The sequence below is a fragment of the Rhagoletis pomonella genome, unplaced genomic scaffold (assembly GCF_013731165.1).
Source record: "Rhagoletis pomonella isolate Grant_MI unplaced genomic scaffold, Rhpom_1.0 Rhpom_scaffold_00009, whole genome shotgun sequence".
Taxonomy (NCBI): domain Eukaryota; kingdom Metazoa; phylum Arthropoda; class Insecta; order Diptera; family Tephritidae; genus Rhagoletis; species Rhagoletis pomonella.
This window is the reverse complement of record NW_023458563.1, coordinates 38,851,774-38,869,965: the sequence shown is the minus strand read 5'-3', so window position 1 is coordinate 38,869,965 and position 18,192 is coordinate 38,851,774. Positions and strand designations below refer to the sequence as shown.

Here is an 18,192-nt window from a genome sequence, read left to right as displayed (position 1 = left end):
TCATGTTCTTAGCTGCATAAATGGAGAAGTTATATCGAAAAATCTCATATCTGAACAACCAGTTGTATGGGAGCTATATGTTATAGTGGTCCGATTCTTCCGGTTCCGACAAATGATTAATGCATTATAAAAATACACCCACCTACCAAATTTCATCCGGATATCTCGAAAACTGAGAGACTAGATTGCATACAAACAGACGGACAGACAGACAGACAGACGGACATGGCTAAATCGACTCAGCTCGACGTTCTGATCATTTAAGTATACATTTTAATAGGTCTATCTCTTCTTAATGTGGTACTTACATACATTAATTTTTTCGATACAGAACCATCCTAAGGGGTGAGAGCATACAAATTCCGACCTTACTTTTTCACATGCATTTTTGGACCACCCTAATGAACATAGTAGAATCATCGACGATTCTTACGGTGACCATATTAACCAACGTAAAATAAAAGACTTTTTTACAAAATGATTTGGGAATACGCACATACAACTTGTATGAGAAAAGTACCTTACCCATATCGAAATTTAAATCAAATATTTACCAGTTAATTATGTTATTTAATTGTACAAGTTCCCCTGCTGTAGCGGAAAATTAAGCCAAATCCTTTTCAAGGCCCTCGCCATCCTTTGCCACCAAAATGCGTTTACCATAATTCAAGTAAAAAGTATTGTACCTTTTTCCGACGTTTGATGACTTACAGGTACATTAGGTATAGTCACTAGATTTTGGGTCTTTTGATCAGTGCATTTTTAGTTTTTTTCTCTTTTGCCTTTACCGTGCTAATATATTCACTTGTAGGCACGGGAGAAGCTTCGCATTCATTTTGATTTATAAACGATTCTAAAGAAAAAAGGTCAAAAAGAAAGAAATAAAAAAAGTCATATTATGTATTATCTTAAACATTTTACATTGCATTTAGTGTAAGTAAGTGGCAAACAATATCATTTTGAATTTGGTAAAAAATGGTATGTCCAACTTTGACTTTTTAAACAATTTAATTCTTGTAAAAGTGACATACCATTGCACTAAATATTTTTTAAAATCAAGTTTTTCTTTACTTGTTTATGTGTTAAAATAATGCTATGATTTTGGTTTTAAACTATGTATACTTCATTAAATGTTGTTATTCAAGTATTTATGAAAGTTAACAAGAAGATGAAACTACATCAGTAAGTTAAGTACCCAGCCCGCCTAAGTACCTCAAAAAGCTGACATTTTTCGTGAGGTACCCAACAGAATTCTACATATTAAGTGCTAATGCGTTGGGTAACCGCTTACACGCAAAGCCCGTTTAACAGATTCTTATGTGACAACTCTCATGCAAAGCTAAGTATGCATAACTGGGCTATAAGTCAAATTCAATGGCATTTGCGGTCAAATGAGTGAAAACAAATTGTCAAATGGGACTAAAAAATTGTAGTTTGTTTGATTTAGATCAGAATAGGCCTTCAGGCGTGTACATGCGCTGCTAAAGCGGCTATTTGTAAGTTTTTGGCCCATAATATCATCGATAAAGGTAGGGCTAAAGAAAGAAAGTTGTGTCAAAATATGTCGATAAATTTTGTTGTTATTCGCCCATACAGTCCAGTGTCTAGGCTGTCTTCAAATTTCATATTTTCTTTAGATGAGAACTATAGCTACTAGACCCATATTCGCTTTTTGATTTCTGCAAATATATTTAAAATGCTGTCGAAGTTACTTACGGCAAATTGATTATTTTCTCTAGACTTGCCGCATATTTTACAGTAGTCAAAATTATGCTAAGGTAAAAAAAAAACCTAATCATGTTTAAATTATATCGACCTTTTGTATACATGTTTTAAGTAAAATTTATAAAAAAAAAACTACAAATGAATGATGTAACTTTTTTTAGGTACAATCTGTGTCATTTAGGTACATTTATTTTATGATATTAGGTACAAACTGAAACTTCCATTTTTCATCCCTGCTGCTCAGCTTCCGCTCTTCGTATACGTGTGAAACGCACATGTGCTCAGAGAGCGCTCAGTGAGCTATGGCATGTCGACCACTGCTCTATATACATAGCGGTCTTAAGGTTAAATTAGTTAGTCTGTTCCAATAGCAGTCAAGTTTACAGGATTTAGTCAGAACTTACAGGAAGTCGTTCCTATTGACATAAAACCTGTAAGTGGGAACACTTTTGAGAGAGTAACTGAGCAACTGTTCCTAGTCAGAAGTTACAGGACTTAGTCCGGAGTTCTTTTTCCTGTAAGTTCATGAAAAGTGTCAAACGATCAGCTGATTTGCATACGTAAACAAAAACATAAAGCGGTGTAAGCAAAGAATCTTATTTTTGTACAAAAATGCAAGTAAACAACGAAATATTTGAATATGTATAGATTTTAATAATTAGTTAGTGATATTTCAGCCAAATAAGTGGTGTACAAATGACATGTAAACAAACCGACTGACGTTTTAAGGAAATAGTGCTTTTTGCGTTCCCATGCACTTCTGCATCTGTTCTCCTTTTAATTTCATTTGAGAGCGTAAAATTGTAGTTCGACAGTTCCACAGGTTTTAGTCCGAAGTTCAAAGGAACAGACTAAGTGGTGACATACACTGAGAAAAAGGATTAGTTTCGACAACTAAAGATATTTAGTTCCCGAATTTTGACAATATTTGGGAACTGTTACCAAGGATTGGGAACTATTACCATCGATTGGTTATTATAACTAAATATATTAAAGCTTCTAATATTCATCTAGGTTGTAACAAATCGTTAATTTAGTTGAAGGGTTTGGTTAATACTAATAAATATTTCTTTGCAGCATATTTCTACAAATTCCATTCAACTTAACGTATGGTTCATAAAAGGATGTTATTAAGCTCTGCTAATGCAGATAGGCTTTCTTTCAACACGTGGTTTAGTCATAGTTACCAAATCTTAGTTGAGGCAACCACGATTTGGTTTGAGAGTGGAACATATTCATGCTTGTGAGCCACCCCTAAAGAATGCTGAGCGCTCTCTGAGCACATACGAAGAGCGCCAGCTGAGCAATGCACACAGTCCCACTTATTGAATCGTTTGAATGCGCTAGTATGCCGACCATTGCATTGTGCGTGGAAATCATTGCTCCGCTACCGCTGTTCGTATATGGGTGAAACACGCATGTGGTCCCAGAGCGCTCAGTAAGCTATGGCATGTCGATCGCTGCGCCATGTGTGCTATGACATGCCCATACTTGTTTGTCACAGTTTCAGTTTTGCTATCATCGCAGGTTGTTTCGGTGCGCGCATAGTTTAAAGTTTAATTAAAAATATAAAGTTTGATGCCAACCGGGGTTTTTCAGTGGATATATAATTCATGTGAATTATAATTTGAAAGTGTCTATTTAGCTAAGGAAAAAGCAAGGCAGTATACTTCCAGCAGATATTGACCTGGGTTTTCGCACGACTGTTCCTGTTTCATCGTTCTTTTTTAGGAAATTCTTACCACCATACACATATGTATTATTTACTTTAGTAACTAACTTATGTAAATATGTACGTATTTTTATGCTTAATATATGCAAATAAAAGAAGAAAGTAAACACAACAAACATCGAGTAAATTTTTATTTGTGTCAAACTGAAACTTTTTTCCCAATAATAAACGGTTAGCTAATCAAGTCTACGGCAAGTTCACAAAATTAATTAAAAACTTGTATCAACCAAAGCATTGTTTATATTTGCTCAACAATGATTTTATTCAACTAACAATATTGTCCAATCAAGGTAGTCGTTTTGTAATTATTAACAAATATACATTTGTCCCAACTAGAAGTCTTAAGTAAATTGCAGACTTTCGTGAACTATATATTTATTTCGCCATATCCAACTATGCCACTTGATCACTATAACCAAATCTTGGTTATTATAACTAAACCTTTTTCTGGGTGTACCATAACGCCATAGCCATAACCATTGCCATAACCGTAACCACATTAACTATCATCGATTATAGGTATCATAACCATAAGTAGCTGATCTTTCGTACTCAACAATGTCGGTGTTGCCAGACGCGAAACAAAACGCGGAGAATGTGTAATATCGCAGGATACTTGCACAGAACTTCTTTCACTATCACCAAATTAACACTAAATTCTTAAAACTCACCAGCAGAAAATAATAAAATATGTCTATCAAATTAAAGGTAATAACTTGTACTTTTTTAATAATATAATCTTCTTTTGCATTAATAATGAAATTTTGTTAAAAAAGGTTATTTTATGAAAAACTACGAAATTTATTTTTGTTTTTAGCATATATGTAATACTTCTATATTGGCAGTAAGCTAACTTCTCAATGTGTAAGCATTCCGAAATCAAAGCGAGACAGTCTGATATATCTGTACTGTAGTGTTTTCGGACGGTACTAGCTCCTACTGCCAACATAGGAGTATTACATATATGGCTTTTAGTATTTTTGGATTAAAACTATAAAAAAAAGATTATAAATTATTAACATCAGCTGAAAGATAAATTAATTGTCTTTATTTTGACACCTTTTCTTTATCGGTTATGTAGTTCATAAGATGTTAATATTTAAAGAAATCAAAAAAAATTAATTTAGTCTTCTATATCTTTTTTATATTTTTGAGCCAAATAATTTTGGTACAGTTGAAATCAGCGTGAGAAATTATATCGAGCCACATTTTAAGTTTTTGGATAGCTAAATGGTTCATATTAGCTACACTTATGCCAAAAACGTTGTCTGTGAACAATATTTTTTTTTTAACGTCTGGCAACACGCACTTCTCAGATATCAGCTGATATGGTTATGGCGTAAAACTCAATTCAATTGGTCTCTATGGCTATGGTTATGGCTATGGCGTTATGGTGTGGCACCACTTTTCGAATAGAGTGTTGGCCATAAGGCTGGTTGAAACTAGAGGGCTGCGTGAATTCATTCAAACTTCTAGACAAACAGAGTACAGTAGATTTGAATATTTTACTTCACATACAAAACACTCAGCGTTTGGAATTTTGTAAGTTATGAATATACATGTTGGCTGCATTTCTTTATTCATTCTGAACGTTTGGAATAAACTTTTTTGTTTATTTATTCTTTAGAACGTTCCTGATGATATTTTGACGTATATTTCAAACGCATTCTGTTTATTCCGGCTGTGAAATTGGATTATCCGGAATGTATAAAGAAACGCAGCCTTTGTTTTATATTTTCTACCTTCAAATGGAAGAATGTGAATGAATGAATGGAAAACATTCAAATCATTCAAACTCAGTTCGGTAAAAGTTTTTTTCTACAAACAAGTTTTTTCGTATGTAATAGGAGCGCAGCAATACATACATACATACATTGTATGTTTGTACATATGTGCATAGAAAAAATATTTTTGGATATTCATACACAAAATTGTCATTTATTTCAATTCAATTTATTTTCACTTTGTTTGAATATTGTGATGTCGACACAAATATCAGAACAGCTATTCACTCAAATTCAAAAAAATTTGAAACCAAAATCAGTCATTCGTTTTGTATATGAATAATTCAAAAGCCGTTTTGAATGCATTCATGCAGCCCTCTAGTTGAAACAGCTGTTTTATATGGTTATGGTTATGTCATCACTAATTTAAGCTTAAGTAATAAACTTTCAGTTTGCTTATAGGCTGTTAGAAAACTGCACCTCTTAGACTAAATCAATTGAACTGGTAACTTTGCCCGGCGAAAATTTACCCAAAATGGGTGGGGCCAGCGTTACCGTTTTACTTAAATTTAAGCAAAATTGATTAAATTTTTCCTGCCTGTTAAAATGTTAAACTTTTCTTCGTTTTGCTAAATTTGTTTATTAAAATAGTCAAAAAGGATAATTTTCCTCAAAAATTCATAGTCGGAAGAGTTACTATTTGAATCAATTTTTCAAATTTATTTTGGGAAGACTGAAATCCAGATCCCATATAAAGTTCCAGTAAATGTTGCTCTACGCAATTCCCGATCTGCGGTCGTCGCATTTTCTAACCTCCGAGTGTACTTCTATCATGAAATCGCTCCTCATAAAAACCATTTTCCGTTCGGTGGCGACTTAGAACTTTAGGTCCCTTCATTTGCGTGACAAGATCACGCACATTATGATTAACATGATATCAAACTGGTTTTTTGCATGCATTCCAAAAACTAGAGAAACGGCAGTTAACTTTAGCAGTATATGTTGAAAGCCTGAAAGAATGTGTAATACATACATAGTTTTCAAATTAAGCAACTCTTAGACTATTAAATCCTTATTTTTGACGACAAATCTCGGCCTTAGAGAGCCTTTACTTACTTACCTGCTTACTTTTTATTTTTATAACCAATTTATCAAGCTCAGGAAGAACAAACAGTAACTCCAAGCATTTTCGTTTTATTAAGATCCGTTAAATAAATTGCTTAATTTTAACGGGATTTGTTAAACTTTTTGAAAGATTTTTTTTTAATTTTATTTTCGGGTGTGGCAACACTGGTGGGGTCCCTCTTCTCCGGCAACTCCGAAAGTATAATTCCGCTGATTAAGGCTTAGGTTAGGTTAAGTCATTAAGTTTCGCGAGTATTATTCAATTAAAGTAAACTATAATGAACGACTAGATACCAATGTACGTTCATTTAGTGCCTTCTTTTTTGTTGTTTGTATTGTTTATCCGACAGGGTAGGAGTATGATGTATACTTAATTTAGTGCATTTATTAATGTTAATTTAATACTAACAAACCTGAACGAAACGGTTTTTTGCAAATTATTTTTGAATGGTTCAAAAAATCAATTTCCGCCTTCGGATTCTTAGTATTGGCCGTTAATTTTTCTGTAAATAAATATGCAGAATTAGTAATTACACCAAAATTGGTTACACTGTAGGCTTAAATATATGCAATATGTTAGCTTATATGTATATAGATCGTCTTAACACTATTACCTATACATCTATATCTATAGCTTAAATATCACTAATTTATCTCACAATTATATGTGATCTTCTATTGCAGACCTAAATTTCCACTTATGTAAAAAACGATGCAACTATGCGAAGCTGGCTGGGTATTCTTTATATACAGAACGCAATACCACACTGATCAAAGACATTTGTAAGACAAACAATAATACTATTTATTATTATAATAAAACTTATCACGATGATATAAATTGCAAGATAACACCGTGCGATAAAAACAAAACAATTTTAAAACACACGAAACAAACAATATACATACAAAACTATGGGCCAAGGAAAGTAAAACTGCGTTTTTAGCATATATGTAATACTTCTATATTGATAGTAAGCTAACATCTCAATGTGTAAGCATTCCGAAATCAAAGCGAGATAGTCTAGTACTGTTTTTGTCAATGTATTGTGTACTTGAGTGCCGGTTTTGTAAATGTGTCGTCTACATGTTTATTTATAAACGCATGTGTTCCTTTTCTTTATTACGTGTTTATTGATATATCTGTACTGTAGTGTTTTCGGACGGTACTAGCTCTTACTGCCAATATAGGAGTATTACATATATGGTTTTTAGTTTTTCACACTGACGTCAAGATTTTTTCAAAGGACTTTGAAATTTTAAAGATATGCTTAGTTCAAAAAATTAATTAAAAAAATCAGTGCAATGCAGAATAACAATTCTGTAGAATTTAAAAGCAATAACGTTTTTTGGTTTACAAGGAGGAATAGGTATTGAAAAAGCGCTTTTAAAAACTTGTATCTCTTTAAGTTAATAAAGTTTGCAGGACGAAATTCGATGATGAGGTTGTACGCATATTAGTCCTCAAACAATAATTAAAAAAAAATCCAAATTTTCCAGGATATTTAAGGACAAAATTTTTAAAGGACGTTTTCCATACCCGTTCGTCCTTATGCTCCAAAAAATGTAATCTGTTATAATTCTACATAGTTTTTTCTTTTATTTGATACCTTTATTGTTATCCTACATTGCACTGAATTAAATAATTAAACATTTTTTGAAATAAACCAATTTTTTTAATTTCAAAGTCCTTTTAATAAAATCCGGACGTTAGAGAAATAAACTAAGTACGCAGTTTTACTATAATTTACCCATAGTTTTGCGAATAAATTCATTTTTTTGTGTGTAAAATTTACTGTCGCACGGAGTAATAGGAACAATATCTGATGAAATAATTAAAAGAATTAATTTAAAATATTAACAGATAATAAGCTCGGGAATACGTAATACATATGTATGTAAAAATTTAAATGGGTGAAACCAAAGCTACATATATTCAAGCGAGAGACCAAGTATGTAACGAATAGGGTGTAGATGAAGTAAATACATAACTAATTATAAAACTGATAACTAATAAAATAAATGTTAGAAATGTGAAAACAAACATATTTACGTATATCGACTTAAACATCAAACCAGTCAATGATTTATTGACTGTTGGTGTTGATGAATGGTTTGAGATGAACGACATTTTCATACTTTGCCATCAAATGTTAAATGATACATAGTAAAGATAATTAAACAATAACTTTTGTTTAAAATACTAAAGATAAATACTAGTTTAGCTGTTAAACAAAATTTTTAATAAAAATATGTACATAAAGATCTAGTTTTTTCCTTTTAACCATTTTAGTTTTGAACAAATAGTAATAATAATATAGTACTTTTATGAAAATGAGGTTAGTTTAAGGTGCTAAGCACAAATTTTATATTGACTTAAGTTAATAAAATCGTGGTTGGTTTGTAGTGCCGTGAACCAAACAGTTTAACTTTATTTGTAATTTTTTGGACACATTTTTTTTAATATGAACTGCATACATATATATGTATTAGGCCGGGTCGATTTGTGGGTGGGGTCGATTTGCTCTGTGAAAATCATATTCTAGGGATCAAAATAAGAAACTTTGCCGAAGGAACCATACCTCTAAAACGAATTCTGATGTCCCCCAATTTGGGTCGAACGTTTGGGTAGGGGCAAATTTTGAAAAATCCCACTTTGACCCATCTTGCTCCAATCGAGTCCAAATGTATGACCGACCCCCACTAACTTTGGAGGCCCGACCCACCGATGCCAGTGGCACACCCCCTGGAACCCCCCTGGGGGTTCACCATACAAACATTTCAAAAAATCGCCGGTTTTGCACTTTGCATGAAAAAATCAGCGAAATGCCTATGTTTTTTCTTTTTGGAGTTTATTTTTCTCTTTAGAAATTTATTTAGTCAGAGCATATGTAAATGAAAAAATGAATTTAACTTAGTAATAGAAAAGAAATTAAAAAAATGATTAGAAATTAGCGTTTTTACAACCCTTTTAAAAGCAAGGCATCACTGTGATGCATTTGCATGTCGTAAACATAGTTGTGTGGGTTTTTTATTCAACCGTTTTAAAAAATGAAGGTATCACTGTGACACAATTGCAAATCGGAAAATTGCTTGTGTGCGTTTTTTAAGACACAGCTGCATGTCGTAAACTTACTTGTGTAGTTTTTTTATAGCACCTACTTAAGAAATGAAGGTTGTTTTTGCAACCCTTTTTGTGGGTATTTTAAGGCACCTTCTTAAGAAATGCGCGTTTTTTGCAAGCATTTTAACAATTAAGGTATCACTGGAATGCACCGCAACCCTTTTAAACATGAAGGTATCACTGTGACACAATTGCAGATCGTAAAATTGCTTGTGTTGTTTTTTAAGCCACCACAAGACACAGCAGGTAGAATTGAAATTACCATTTCATTCTTATTACCTCGTCTCGTAGACCATATATAACGCAACAGTTTTTGTGAATGCATTAAGTCGTTGTGAAGAACTCAAAGTGTGAAGTGCTAATTTCAGATAAAAAAATATTTCAAAAATAATAATAAGTGAAGTGACCATTCCAAATCAAAAAGTTTACAATGAATCCACCATCCTCTACACCGCAAGATGAAGCAACTACATCAACAACTATCGAAAGCCCAATGGGTCATATACCCAAGCATGATGTTACTGTTTTTGGTGTGTCTACTGATTTAACTGATCTTAATTTACCAACCCATCTGGATATCTTGAGATATTATTTTTACTTAAGCGAACGTGCTAAAACAGAACAAAAAAAGTTTTCCCATAAATCATTCACTATTCAAGTACAAGATAAGTTGATTGGAATTTGGGAAAAACTTGGTATGGAAATAATGCTGAAAAAAAGTGTATTTAATAAAATTGAATAAATTGCTTGACAAGTATCAAGAGCAAATCAAGAGAAGAAACAACACCCAACAATTTACAGAGTATGTAAAATCTCTGGAAACAATTTTTTACATTGGAACATGTAAATGCGATTTGAAGGCAGCTCCATGTGCATGCGGCTGGGTTCCCGAACGCCTCAAAGAGTTCATGCACGATCAACATAATCAGAGAAGACTAACAATGGATGCATTTGTGATGGAAACTGAAGAGCAAGGAGCAACGTCTATGTCATCAATGCCAACATACCAAGATCCCGATGATTCAACATACGCACCGCCACCGGTTCAAGAAGATATGGATAGAAGCACAAGTTCACAATACACAGATAGATACGATTGTTTTAACTTTGCCTTGGTATGTGACAGATTTGGTGTGCCTGACAGAGTAGCATCAGCATTGGGAACCGCTCTTTTGCAAGATTTTAAAATTAAAGATAAGCATGGGAAACCTCTCATCATGGATAAATCGAAAGTTCGCAGAGAAAAAGAGAAATGCAGACAAGAAGTGCTTCGCAAACGGTTAGATGATACCAATTTGTTAGCGTTTTCATTCGATGGCAGAAAAGATGATACTTTAACGATAGATAAAATTGATGAGAAGTATCATACTAGGATGGTAAAAGAACCTCATCTTGTTATTTTGAGAGAACCCAATTCTGAGTTGATTGGTTACGTAAGACTGGAACATGAAACCGCTGAATACAAAACAACCAAATTAAATGGTTTTTTCAACGATAAAAATATATCACTGGATGCATTAATTGGAATATGCGCTGACGGTGAGCCAACAAACACTGGCCCACACGGTGGAATTATACGACGATTCGAATTGCTGTTAAAAAGACCATTGCATTGGTTCGTTTGCCTTCTACACTTCAACGAACTTCCGTTTCGGCATTTGTTTGAAGCTTTGGATAAATCAACCAGCACTGGACCAAGATCGGCAACCGGAAAACTGAGCCGTCAAATCGAAACTTGTGAAACTCTTCCGGTAAGTTATTGCTATCACTCATTTATTATAATTGTCAACCATTTTTAATTATTTTATTATTATATATTTTCAGGTGGTGGCCGGCTTCCAGAAAATTGAGTTGCAAAATATGCCCCCTGCTCCAGAAAAAATTGAATTTTCCACCGATTCGAAGTACTTATACGACATGGCCCATGCAATTTCCAGCGGCGTGGTTCCGGTTGATATGGCTAACATCAAACCAGGGAAAATTGTACATTCTCGGTGGCTCACCAAGGCCGCTAGATTATTGCGATTATATGTGACAACGGAAAATCCAGATGCAAATTTAAGAATTCTGGTTGAATTTATAATTAAATGTTATGTGCCAATGTACTTCAATATCAAGTATTACAGCTCTGTCGTGTACGGCAGTGCATTATTTTTCAAGTTCATTGGTTGGTCACGATTTCTAGAACCTCGTTTACGCAAAATCGTCAATCGAGTAATTAAAGATAATTCATATTATGCGCATTCGGAAAATATCTTGTTATCAATGTTGTTTGATGATAGCAAAGAAAAGCGCGACTGTGCCATCAAGAAAATTCTACGCTATCGAACCGATGTGGACGAGCCAATGGAACTTAGAGTTTATAAAAAACCAGATATAAACTTTAATTGCACAAGTTATACGGAAATGATCAATTTGAATGATATAAATATCGTATTTGAACCACCATTCACGCGAAGCATTCCGTACGATACATTGAAAGAATATTTAAATCAAGATGATCCACCGTTTAATGATCCAAAAATTCCATCACACATACAAGGAACGGAACGACATGTTCAATTGCTACCTAGCGTTTCCAAACGGGTTATACCGGAAAATGTAGAGGCTGTTATGGCGACGACATTAGAGAGCCGTGCGAAATTGCCCAGACTTGAAAGTAAAAAATATATTTTTCAAACAATAATTTTTTTTAGTTTCTTTTCTATAACTCACCTAAATTAATTTTTTCATTTACATATGTTCTGACTAAATAAATTTCTTAAAAAATAGATATTATTATAAATAAATAATAAATATTATTATAAATAAATAAATAAAAATAAAGAAAAAACATAGCCATTTAGCTGATTTTTTCATGTAAAGGCCAAAAATGGTGATTTTTTGAAATGATTGTATGGGGAACCCCCCAGGGGAGTTGTCGATAAAAGAATTACTTGTTTTTGGAAATGGAAATTGTCGATGCTAGTTTGTTTTTTACACATCAACCGTACATACATATATGCTTGTAAAAATAAACACGCCTCATATAATAATAGATTGCCGCTTACACAATATGTTAGTGTTTGGCCGAGACTTTCCTCCGATTTGTAGTGTGCGTCTTGAAAATGCCACACAAAGCTTTTTTGTTTTATTTTTTATGTTTTTTTTTTGATGTGGGGTTCAACCGGGCTTGAATCCGGGCCCAGCGGAATGGTAGCGCGCACTGCTAACCCCAACACCACAGCGGCCCATATACTTTATTGTTGGATAAATTCGTGTTATCTAAAATCGGTTCATTTTTATACGGACGTATAAACGCATACATAACATGCATCAAGACTTTTTTGCGTGTCAACTGGCGTGAAATGCCAGTTAAGACCCTCTGAACCGTGTTGAATTTCCGTATAAACACGATTTGCATACATCAACACGTGTTTCAAGAACTTATTTTTTCCAAATAAAAAAACAGTTTATTCTGTTCATTGGAAAACTTATTTTGGTACGTATCAGGGTTGCTGCGAATATTCCCATTCGCATTCGCAACCGCGGAACTTCCGCATTAATCTTAACATTCGCATTCGCAATATCAATGCGGAGCTTTTGCGAATGCGAATATTGTGCAAGTGCACCGATAAAACGTATATATGGCAAACAAAGTGATAAATTGTAGCCAATATTTTTGGGAGTATTTGTGTAACCAAACAAGCCAAATGTCATATTTATTAACTTTGATAAAAATTTCTTTAAACATATTATTTCTTAAGCTATGTATATAACCGCGCTATTAATGGGCAGTCATACAGGTTCCAACTTCTACTTAACCTTTGACGCGCGTCAAAGAGAACACAGTCTTTTTAACAAATTTTTTTTTTGCGCTTTAAATACCTGCATTGGTTTCTTTCTTTATTATGATTTTTCGGACCAATCTTAAAAAAACTACTAGACAGAAAAGAATAAAGTGTGCACTGTAATTCTTAATCAAATTTTCGTGACTTGCTTTTCATGTTACATATATTCGTTTCAATAATTTCAAATGGGGCTCTTTGGGGAATTTATTTTTAGCAAAAATTTTAAAAACAGTAATTTTGTTTACCTGTCGGTCAATATTTTTTTCATACGGATATACATTGAATCCTTGGCTAAAAACTTCTGTGGTAAAACTGTCCCTTCTGTGCTATTTAAAGTCAAAGAGTAAGCTCCTTCAACAGGGATTTCCAGCAGAAATGATCAACGTCTGGCTATAAAGAGAATCGATGCTCAAATAATAAAAAACACGATAAGCCTGACCTTCAATAAGATAAGAATTACGTAACTTTCTGAGATTCAAATCCTTATAAAAAACAGGGTGCTTTAAAAAAAAATAACAATATCAGAATCCGATTCGGCTGGCAGCCACGACTTTGTAAACAGAATTTTTTTCAAAATTTTCATTCCTGGAAAATAATAATTTATTTTCTATATCCACCTATTTAGCTCGCACAAATTTTTCAAACCCAGTCGCAAAAGAAAGTATTAAAAATGAATTACAAAAACTCAAATTGAAAACCGCTGATGACGTTACAGATGCCCAAATTCTGAAACAGCCATAGGAAGGAGAAGGAAGAATTCTTTTTAAAAAGCTTTGGAAAAACTTGACACATTTGGTTTGGCTTGTAAGCGCTGTGTAAACAACGATCTCGCCATATGCTAGATTTCTTAAAAATACTAATTGCTTTGTGGCGATCAACGACAACAATCAAACTAAATTAAGTTTACGAATCAAATTGTCTATGGTATTGTATTTTTAAAACTGTCGAAATAAGTTTGTCAGTATTGATATGAAAACTCGTAAAAGTTTACGAAATCCGATCTGGTAGCACCATCGTCATGAAGAAGAAGGTGCAAGAAAAAGAGTTTTTTGAGATTGGAGATAACAGAGAGGCGACACGTATTTTTCAGTAAGCAAGCATTTTTGTGAATAGAAAAAGCGAATAAACATTTTTGTGGATATTTCGAGTTGTGAAATATAAATCCTGTGTTTCACTGGTACGACACCCACAATTTGGTGACCCCGCCTTTTTGGATACGAAGCAAGAGTCATTTACTCTTCTCGCTTTTCTTTGCGGCATATATAAGCTTGCAACATTACGTTTTTGTTCCGTTATTGGTGGCAATTTCGTCGCTACCTTGTCGCCGACGTGGCGACTAAACAAAAAAGCGGTGGCAACGGAACGTGGTTTTTCAAAAAAAGGCGAGTCTGCGCGAACGAGAATAATAGGTCTAATGCTGGTGGTTTTTACGTTCACCTCCAGTAACCAACAAGTACGAGGCAATCCGAACCCGATTAATCAAAGATTTTACCGATTCCGAAAACAAAAAGTTGAACCGGTTGATCAAAGAGTGCGAGCTGGGGGATCAGAAGCCTTCACAATTGCTCCGGCAAATGCGCGATTTATCTGGAACGACGATGCCATTAAAGCTTTTTGGCTTGAGCGATTGCCAAATGGTGTGCGTGCAGTTGTGTCAATTGCTGAAGGGGATTTGAATCGTTGTGCGCAACAAGCAGACAAGATGATGGAAATGGGAAATTTCGGATCTGTGTCAATGGTCCAAAGTCAACCGCAGTCGAGACGAGACGATTTTACTGCATTGAAGCAAACAATACAAGCTTTGAAAAGAGAGATAAGTGAAATTAAAGCATCAAACAACCAGCGTGGACGTGCACAAACGCCATCCCGTAATCAGCAACGCAACCGAACCCGTTCAAAGAGTCAAGCAGACAAGTATCCGCAGTGTTATTATCACCATCGATTCGGTGCAGACGCCAAGAAGTGTGCCGAGCCATGTTCCTTTGCGAAGTCCGAAAACTAGAAACCGCTTCACCTCCGACGGTTGATGAAGCGTTTAGCAAAGAAAAAACACGCCGTCTTTTTATCGTCGATCGTAATACGAAACTCAAATTTCTGGTCGATACTGGTGCCGACTTCTCCATTATACCAGTTTCGTTCTTTCAGAAGAAATTAAAAACAACCGCATATTCCTTGTTTGCCGCCAACGGATCGCCGATTGATACATACGGGGACAAGCTGCTAGTAGTCGATTTCGCGCTTCGAAGGGAATTCTGTTTCAATTTCGTGATTGCTAACATCTCGAAACCAATTCTGGGTGCAGATTTTCTGGAAAAGTTTGGACTACTGGTGGACGTCAAAGGCAAGGTGGTTATCGATAGGGAGACGGAGCTCAAAACAAAATGTACTTCCGATTACACGGTATATGAGCCACTATTCTCCATCAACAGCGACAATGTTTATAAAGATTTGTTATCTGAATTCGTCGATTTAACAACGCCGAAGATATTCAACGAAGCGGTTATCATGAAAACACCCGTTCGACACCAAATCCTCACAACGGGTCAACCGGTTTTCTCACGTGCACGGCGATTAAATCAAGAAAAGCTCACAATCGCCAAGAGAGAATTTGAATACATGATAAATGCGGGAATTTGCAAGCCATCAAATAGTGAGTGGGCCAGCCCATTAAATATGGTATCAAAAAAGAATGGACTTTGGCGACCCTGCGGCGACTATCGTCGATTGAACGCGCAAACAGTTGCGGATCGTTATCCAATCAAGCACATCCAGGATTTCACGCAATATCTGGGTGGTAAGTCTGTTTTTTCAGTAATCGATTTAGAAAAAGCCTATTTCAATATACCAATAGCCGAAGAAGATCGAAAGAAGACTGCGATCATTACGCCATTCGGTCTCTTCGAATTCAATGTAATTTCATTTGGACTTACGAATGCAGCACAGACTTTCCAACGCTTTATGGACCAGGTTTTCTTCGGTATGAATTTCGTAGTCTGTTACATCGACGATATTTGTGTTGCGTCTAGCACTGCAGAAGAACATTATCAACATATACGTATGGTATTGGAACGCTTACGCGAGTATAATCTAAAAATCAACGTTTCTAAATGTGTATTTGCGCAGGAGAAAGTTCAATTTCTTGGGCATCAAGTAAGCAAATCTGGAATTCGACCACCAACAGACAAAATCGACGTCATCGCGAATTTCCCGAAGCCAACGGCAGCGAATGAGCTGCGCAAATTCATTTGTATGTTAAATTTTTACCGGCGGTTTTTGCCGAACGCAGCGCACACTCAGGGTCGTCTACATGCTCTTATCAAGGGCAATATTAAAAAGGATAAAACACCAGTCATTTGGACCGATGACGCGGAAAAAGCGTTCGAAGAATGTAAACAAGCTTTGGTGAATGCGGTAACATTGGCACACCCAGTGCCAGATGCGAAGTTGGTGCTTTACGTTGATGCTAGTAACTTTTCGGTTGGCGCAGCCATTCATCATATCAACAATGAAAGGCTTGAACCGCTAGGGTTTTATTCAAAGCGAATGACAGACCGCCAGAAGCGTTACAGCACTTACAATCGCGAGCTATTGGCCATTTACCAATCGATCAAACACTTCAAGCATATGATCGAGGGTAGAAGTTGCACAGTTTTAACTGATCATAAACCAATCACTTTTGCTTTCAAGCAAAATCCGGAGAAGGCATCACCACGGCAACTAAATCACCTAGATTTTATCGGCCAGTACACTACTGACATACACCACATCCCTGGAAAGGATAATGTGGTCGCGGATTTACTTTCTCGTATCGAGAGCATCACGGGCTGCGAGCAAATCAGTTTTGAAGATTTAGCTGAAGATCAAAAAACCGACGTAGAATTGAATGATTTTTTGGAGAACAACGACTCCGCACTTCAACTTAAGCTAGTTAATATTCCAAGCACGGCAAGTACTATTGTATGTGATGTTGCTACCAAACATGTACGACCATTCATCACAAAAGGTTTTCGCCAGCAAGCTTTCAATTCGGTGCATAATTTAGCTCATCCGAGTAAGCGTTCAACCATCAAGCAAATTAGTGAGCGTTTTGTGTGGCCGAATATGAAAACATTAATGCATATTTGAAAAACCGAAATTATGCATATGCACCCTTCGTTTGAAAACCGAAATAATGCATATGAAAAACCCGAAATAATGCATACAAGCACACTTTCGTTTGAAAACCGAAATAACGCATATGAGAAAAACGAAGTAATGCATACATGCACAGTTTCGGTTCAAAACCGAAATAATGCATATGACAAAAACCGAAGTAATGCATACATGCACAGTTTCGACTCAAAACCGAAGTAATGCATATGACAAAAACCGAAATAGTGCATACATGAAAACGAACTTCTTCCTGAGTAGGCGGCCTTCGGCCGCGCTTAGGGATTATAACCCTTACTAAGTAGAATTCTCCTTTCTGTGTTGCCGGAAAAGAAGGGCGGAAGTATTTTTGCGCAGAACTTTTTTCTGTGTAGGCGGCCTTCGGCCGCGCTTAGGGATTATAACCCTTACTAAGTAGAATTCTCCTTTCTGTGTTGCCGGAAAAGGGGACCGGAAGTATTTTTGCGCAGAACTTCTTTCTGCGTAGGCGGCCTTCGGCCGCCCTTAGGGATTATAACCCTTACTAGGTAGAATTCTCCTTTCTGTGTTGCCGGAAAAGGGGGCCGGAAGTACTTTTGCGCAGAACTTCTTTCTGCGTAGGCGGCCTTCGGCCGCGCTTAGGGATTATAACCCTTACTAAGTAGAATTCTCCTTTCTGTGTTGCCAGAAAAGGGGGCCGGAAGTATTTTTGCGCAGAACTTCTTTCTGCGTAGGCGGCCTTCGGCCGCGCTTAGGGATTATAACCCTTTGTAAGTAGAATTCTCGTTTCTGTGTTGCCGGAAA

The 18,192-nt window shown here is 35.5% G+C and overlaps 1 protein-coding gene across 1 annotated transcript in view; it reads left to right on the top strand.

Annotated features, from left to right (window-relative positions):
• Window positions 1-7,230, top strand: part of LOC118745777 (zwei Ig domain protein zig-8) — a gene marked incomplete in the record, with an annotated part of 214,651 nt that extends 207,421 nt beyond the window's left edge. Inside the window, 1 exon segment of the mRNA XM_036479443.1 lies at window positions 6,991-7,230. Coding sequence (XP_036335336.1) covers window positions 6,991-7,012 — 22 coding nt within the window.
• Between the last annotated feature and the right edge of the window lie 10,962 nt (window positions 7,231-18,192).